At 54.4% G+C, this 7363-nt stretch overlaps 1 protein-coding gene across 1 annotated transcript in view; it reads right to left on the bottom strand.

Moving 5' to 3' along the window:
- Positions 1–4525: 4525 nt before the first annotated feature.
- LOC140741535 (peptidyl-prolyl cis-trans isomerase FKBP10-like) overlaps positions 4526–7363 on the bottom strand; it is a 59700-nt gene continuing 56862 nt past the window's right edge. The window contains 1 exon segment of the mRNA XM_073071837.1: positions 4526–6062. Coding sequence (XP_072927938.1) covers positions 5874–6062 — 189 coding nt within the window. The 3' untranslated portion in view covers positions 4526–5873.

The raw sequence follows: 7363 nt of genomic DNA on the forward strand, positions 1-7363 counted from the left end.
ACTCTATCTGTGTCCTCTGGTCCTAAACTCCCCCTCTATAGGAAACATCCTCTCCACATCCACTCTATCTGTGTCCTCTAGTCCTAGACTCCCCCACTATAGGAAACATCCTCTCCACGTCCACTCTATCTGTGTCCTCTGGTCCTAGACTCCCCCACTACAGGAAACGTCCTCTCCACATCCACTCTATCTGTGTCCTCTGGCTTTAGACTCCCCTACTACAGGAAACATCCTCTCCACGCCCAGTCTATCTGTGTCCTCTGGTCCTAGACTCCCCCACTATAGGAAACATCATGTCCACATCCACTCTATCTGTGTCCTCTGGTCCTAGACTCTCCCACTATAGGAAACATCCTCTCCACATCCACTCTATCTGTGTCCTCTGGTCCTAGACTCCCCCACTATAGGAAACATCCTCTCCACATCCACTCTATCTGCGTCCTCTGGTCCCAGACTCCCCCACTATAGGAAACATCATCTCCACATCCACTCTCTCTGTGTCCTCTGGTCCTAGACTCCCCCACTATAGGAAACATCCTCACCACATCCACTCTATCTATGTCCTCTGGTCCTAGACTCCCCCACTATAGGAAACATCCTCTCCACATCCACTCTATCTGTGTCCTCTGGTCCTAGACTCCCCCACTTTAGGAAACATCCTCTCCACATCCACTCTATCTGTGTCCTCTGGTCCTAGACTCCGCCACTATAGGAAACATCCTCTCCACATCCACTCTGTCTGTGTCCTCTGGTCCTAGACTCCCCCACTATAGGAAACATCCACTCTATCTGTGTCCTCTGGTCCTAGACTCCCCCACTATAGGAAACATCCTCTCCATATCCACTCTATCTGTGTCCTCTGGTCCTAGACTCCGCCACTATAGGAAACATCCTCTCCACATACACTCTATCTGTGTCCTCTGGTCCTAGACTCCCCTACTACAGGAAACATCCACTCTATCTGTGTCCTCTGGTCCTAGACTCCCCCACTATAGGAAACATCCTCTCCATATCCACTCTATCTGTGTCCTCTGGTCCTAGACTCCCCCACTATAGGAAACATCCTCTCCACATACACTCTATCTGTGTCCTCTGGTCCTAGACTCCCCTACTACAGGAAACATCCTCTCCACATCCACTCTATCTGTGTCCTCTCGTCCTAGACTACCCCACTATAGGAAACATCCTCTCCACGTCCACTCTATCTGTGTCCTCTGGTCCTAGACTCCCACACTACAGGAAACATCCTCTCCACATCCACTCTATCTGTGTCCTCTGGTCCTAGACTCCCCCACTATAGGAAACATCCTCACCACATCCACTCTATCTGTGTCCTCTGGTCCTAGACTCCCCCACTATAGGAAACATCCTCTCCACATCCACTCTGTCTGTGTCCTCTGGTCCTAGACTCCCCCACTATAGGAAACATCCACTCTATCTGTGTCCTCTGGTCCTAGACTCCCCCACTATATGAAACATCCTCTCCACATCCACTCTATCTGTGTCCTCTGGTCCTAGACTACCCCACTATAGGAAACATCCTCTCCACATCCACTCTATCTGTGTCCTCTAGTCCTAGACTCCCCCACTATAGGAAACATTCTCTCCACGTCCACTCTATCTGTGTCCTCTGGTCCTAGACTCCCACACTACAGGAAACATCCTCTCCACATCCACTCTATCTGTGTCCTCTGGTCCTAGACTCCCCCACTATAGGAAACAGCCTCTCCACATCCACTCTATCTGTGTCCTCTGGTCCTAGACTCCCACACTACAGGAAACATCCTCTCCACATCCACTCTATCTGTGCCCTCTGGTCCTAGACTCCCCCACTATAGGAAACATCCTCTCCACATCCACTCTATCTAGACCTTTCAGTATTAGATGGGTTTCAGTGAGATCCCACCCCACCCCCATTCTTCAACCGCTCCTCACATGTTAACCCTTTAATTCCTCAACAAACTCCAGGGACCCTCTGCAATGCCCGAACGACCTTTCTGAGGTCAGGGCCCAACTCTGCGCACCTACCGCTCTCTGAGTAAAAAGAAACTACCTCTGACATTCCCTCCCTCCCCCCCCGCCATACTTTACCTTTAAATTACGCCCCCCTCGCATTAGCCATTCCCACTCCCTGGGAAGAAGCCTCCAGCGGTCCACTCGATCCGTGCTTTTACAGTGACATGTGCCCCTTGCTGTTCGCAGCCAACACACCCAAGGGTGCTCCTGGGGGGAGGGAGGGGGGGGGGCAACTCGCAGGTGCCATCCCGGTGCCAGCGTGCCCGCTAAGTCTCTTGCCGTCTTGTCCTGGCATGGCCAGCCCTCGAGTCGAGTCCTCGGAGGGGAGGACTGGGGTCGCCTGTTGGTGGTTCCGCGGGCGGCTGGAGAGGCCGGTGCCGGACCCGCAAATTCTGGCGTGGAGCGTGGGCACACGGGTCAGCGGTCCGGCCTTCCGGTCGTGCGGTCCCTTCTTTCTCAGCTGCTGTCTGGACTCTGGGGTCGCTCCCTCTTGAGGAGATTCCCTCCGGGTGCATCTCACGTCTTCCCAGTTTTTAAGATGTCCATATAACCGTATAACAACTACAGCACGGAAACAGGCCATCTCGGCCCTTCTAGTCCGTGCTGAACGCTCACTCTCACCTAGTCCCACCGACCCGCACTCAGTCCATAACCCTCCATTCCTTTCCTGTCCATATACCTATCCAATTTTACTTCAAATGACAATACCGAACCTGCCTCTACCACTTCTACTGGAAGCTCGTTCCACACAGCTACCACTCTCTGTGTAAAGAAGTTCCCCCTCGTGTTACCCCTAAACTTTTGCCCCTTAACTCTCAACTCATGTCCTCTTGTTTGAATCTCCCCTACTCTCAATGGAAAAAAACCTATCCACGTCAACTCTATCTATCCCCCTCATTATTTTAAATACCTCTATCAAGTCCCCCCCCCCCCCTAAACCTTCTACTCTCCAAAGAATAAAGACCTAACTTGTTCAGCCTTTCTCTGTAACTTAGGTGCTGAAACCCAGGTAACATTCTAGTAAATCTCTGTACTCTCTCCATTTTGTTGACATCTTTCCTATAATTCGGTGACCAGAGCTGCCATGTTGAATTTCCTTTGCCCGGCGGGAGGGGACTCGCTGATCTTCCTCCCTCCGGGAGCGAAGGGGAGACGCGGGATCGGCGCCCGGTTGACTTGACCTCCTGCTCCCTCGGGGCTGGCGTTGCCATTTTACCGAGGCGGAGACGGTTGCTGGCGTCGGCCTCCCTCCCTCCGTGAAAATCTTTCGCTGGGGCTCTTCGGCCGGCCGGCCCGCGACCAGCCCACCTGGTAGGCAAGACTTAGCCAGTCCAGCTCGAAGGGCACCGTCCGGGGGGCGTAGGCAGGAGAACGGGGTTGAGAGGGTCACCCGGTCGGCCAGGATGGAACCCACTCGACGGGCCGAACGGCCCGATCCTGCCCGCTAGCGCTTGTGGTCTTGAAGTCTTCTTTGCGGGTCAGGGGAACCCAGTACCATCGCGGAAGATTGTCCCCTTCAAGAGGGAGCTGAGGAAGAATTTTTCTGGCCGGAGGGTGGTGAATCCAGCGAGAGGGACGGCGTTTGGAGTACCGCGAGCAGTTTTACCCCCCCCCCCCCCACCCCCACCCCCAGCCCGTCTCTGCAAAGGGCATCGGAGAGAGTTCGGATGAGCCGGAATTCCCTTAGCCAGAGGGAGGTTGGAATCCATTTCCACGGATTTCCGTGGAGCCCAAGTCATTGGGTGTATATGAAGCCGAGGTTGATAGGGGTTTTTTAAAAAAAATTATTATTGAGGGCATTCAGGGTTACTGGCAGAATGGGGTTGAGAGGGATAATAATTCAGCCCGTGATGGAATAGGGGGTGCAACAGACTCGATGGGCCGAACGGCCTAAAACTGCTCCTGTACCTTATGGTCTTACGACCTAACTGGTCGGCACGGCCGGAAGGGCCTGTTAACTGGGGTTCACAAACTTTTTTTTTAAAAAAAAAGCCACGGACTGATACCATTGAGCAAGAGGTTTTTTTTGGGGGGGGGGGTAGGACCAGATTGGGAACCCCTGCTCCAAATGTTAAAAGGAGGAGAGAAAAACACACCATTTTAAAGCGGAGGTTCACGGTGAGTCAGGGCGTGGAAGGTCACGGGGAGAAGGCAGGAGAACGGGGGCTGAGGTGGGGGGGGGGAGAGTAAATCAGCCACGATGGAATGGCGGAGCAGATGGGCTGAATGGCCTGATTCTGCTCCTGTGTCTTCACACGCCACTTCCGACGGGCCCGGACGGGTCAAAATGTGAGAGAGGACACGCCTGGTTTTCCACAGCAGGCAATTGACCGGCCGGCTGGTCATCGTGAATTGTCCCGCAATGAGCGAGCATTAAATAGGCGAGCTGTTAAAACAGGTGGTTGAGCCAGACGGGCCCGCTCTCCAAATTAAATTCCCTAAGGAATTCATTAACACGGTGCATTGTAAAGTCCAATGATTCAGTCCGAAGCCACCGATATATTATTATTTTTTTCCTTATCAAGAAACCGTCTTTATTTAAACTTTCTCAAAACACCGGGAGTTCTGCACCACACGTCCTTGCTACGCACACAACAGTGCCGACCCTCAACTCTGCAAACGAGCGGCCGCTTCTTCCGATGAAACCGGAGACCCGCGTGGACCGAAGCAAACAAGGGGCAGGGCTTTTGCGCAAGGAACGTGGCGGGCGCAAGGGGTTACGGAAGGGGGGCAGGGGTGAAGATCGTACGGGTCAGGACTTCATTCCCCTGGAGCGTCGGAGAACGGCGGGGGGGGGGGGGAGTTGACAGGTAGACAAAATTATGAGGGGTATAGATGGGGTAAATGCAAGCAGGCTTTCTCTCTCTCACTGAGGCAAGAACTTGGGGGGGGGTCACGGGCTGAGGGTGAAAGGCGGAATGCTTTAAGGGGAACTTCTTGACTCGGGAGGGTGGAACGAGCGTCAACGAGGATCAACTACAGCGTCTAAAAAGCAACGCCGCACAAAATGCCGGTGGAACGCAGCGGGCCAGGCGGCGTCTGTGGGGAGAGGCGCCGTCGACGTTTCGGGCCCTTCGTCAGGACTTGGTTCGGGTCTCGTCCCGAAACGTCGACGGCGCTTCTCCCTGTTAGACGCCGCCCGGCCCGCTGCGTCCCATCGGCATTTTGTGCGCGTCGTTGCTGGAATTTCCAGCATCTGCAGATCTCCCCTGGAGTTTGTCCAGCGTCTTCGAGAGGTTTGGATCGGTCCGTGGATGGCAGGGGGTAAGGGAGGGCTGCGGTGCGTAAAGAGCCGAAGGGACTAGGCAGAATAGCAGCTCGGCACAGACTAGAGGGGCGGAAGGGCCTGATTCTGCGCTGCGTCTCGATGAGCGAGTGAGGGAGGTCGGTGGCGGCGGCCGCTCCGTCTACGTTGACGCATTCCCTCCCATGTAGAGCGCCGATCTCTCAACAGGCACCAGGTAGCTCGATTCCGCTCCCGGGGAACTTTAAACCCCACTCCCTCCACAACCCACCCCCTCCCGTCCCCACCCCCCCCCCGATTTTAAAAACCTAAAAAAAAACACCAACCCGGGGTCGACTGTTAAGGATTTCAGCTGCCCCCGACACTCTGTGGCTGGTGGCGGCGCGGAATAACCAGGGAATTCGGGGCGCAAGGCGGGGTTAAGGTACCTGCGCTTCCCAGAGGGACGACGCGCACGCTGGAAAGGCGAATGAACTCGGAACTCGAGAGGCGAAGAAAGGCAGGGAGGGACCCGGCTGAAGCAGCCGATCGCAGCTGCAGAGACCGTTCCAGCCGGCACGGTGCTCGCACAGGGTGCCCGCCGCGGGCGGAGCGAGGCCCGGGGGGGCCCCCTTCACAGTTCGTCCTTGGCGGGGCGCTCGGAATCCTCCTGGGACTTCAGCTTCAGCTCTTCGGCGGTGATCTTGCCGTCCTTGTTGCGGTCCTGGTTCCCGAACATGTCCCGGATCAGCTTGTCGGGCTCCTCGGTCGGGGAGAGGCGGCCCTTCCCCTGCTCCACCTGCGCCACGATGTAACTGGAAAACTGACACCGGGAGAGGGAAAAGTCAGATCGGGGGCAAGTCCAAGGACAGAGCATTTCTCTCGCGGTGTTCGTGGAATGGATTTAGTTAATTAGAGGGAGGGACAGAATAACAGGCCATTGGGCCCATCTCTATTCGAAATGGACGCTCCTCTAAGGCTGTGCCCTCTGGTCCTATACTCCCCCACTATAGGAAACATCCTCTCCACATCCACTCTATCTGTGTCCTCTGGTCCTAGACTCCCCCACTATAGGAAACATCCTCTCCACATCCACTCTATCTGTGTCCTCTGGTCCTAGACTCCCCCACTATAGGAAACATCCTCTCCACATCCACTCTATCTGTGTCCTCCGGTCCTAGACTCCCCCACTATAGGAAACATCCTCTCCACATCCACTCTATCTGTGTCCTCCGGTCCTAGACTCCCTCACTATAGGAAACATCGTCTCCACATCCACTCTATCTGTGTCCTCTGGTCCTAGACTCCCCCACTATAGGAAACATCCTCTCCACATCCACTCTATCTGTGTCCTCTGGTCCTAGACTCCCCCACTATAGGAAACATCCTCTCCACATCTACTCTATCTGTGTCCTCCGGTCCTAGACTCCCCCACTATAGGAAACATCCTCTCCACATCCACTCTATCTGTGCCCTCTGGTCCTAGACTCCCCCACTATAGGAAACATCCTCTCCACATCCACTCTATCTGTGACCTCTGGTCCTGGACTCCCCCACTATAGGAAACATCCTCTCCACATCCACTCTCTCTCTGTGTCCTCTGGTCCCAGACTCCCCACTATAGGAAACATCCTCTCCACATCCACTCTATCTGTGCCCTCTGGTCCTAGAATCCCCACTATAGGAAACATCCTCTCCACATCCACTCTATCTGTGTCCTCTGGTCCTAGACTCCCCCATTATAGGAAACATCCTCTCCACATCCACTCTATCTGTGCCCTCTGGTCCTAGACTCCCCCACTATAGGAAACATCCTCTCCACATCCACTCTATCTGTGCCCTCTGGTCCTAGACTCCCCCACTATAGGAAACAACCTCTCCACATCCACTCTATCTGTGTCCTCTGGTCCTAGACTCCCCACTATAGGAAACATCCTATTGTCCTTTCAACATTCGGTAGGTTTAAATCAGATCCACTCCCCATCTCAATGGAATTCAGAATTCTTCTAAATTGCGATGAGTACAGGCCCAAAAGCTGACAAGTGCTTCTCATACGTTAACCCCTTCAATCCTGGAATCGTCCTTGTGACCCTCCTCTGGATTCTCTCCAATGACAAAACATAC

The sequence above is a fragment of the Hemitrygon akajei genome, chromosome 18 (genome assembly GCF_048418815.1).
Source record: "Hemitrygon akajei chromosome 18, sHemAka1.3, whole genome shotgun sequence".
NCBI lineage: Eukaryota > Metazoa > Chordata > Chondrichthyes > Myliobatiformes > Dasyatidae > Hemitrygon > Hemitrygon akajei.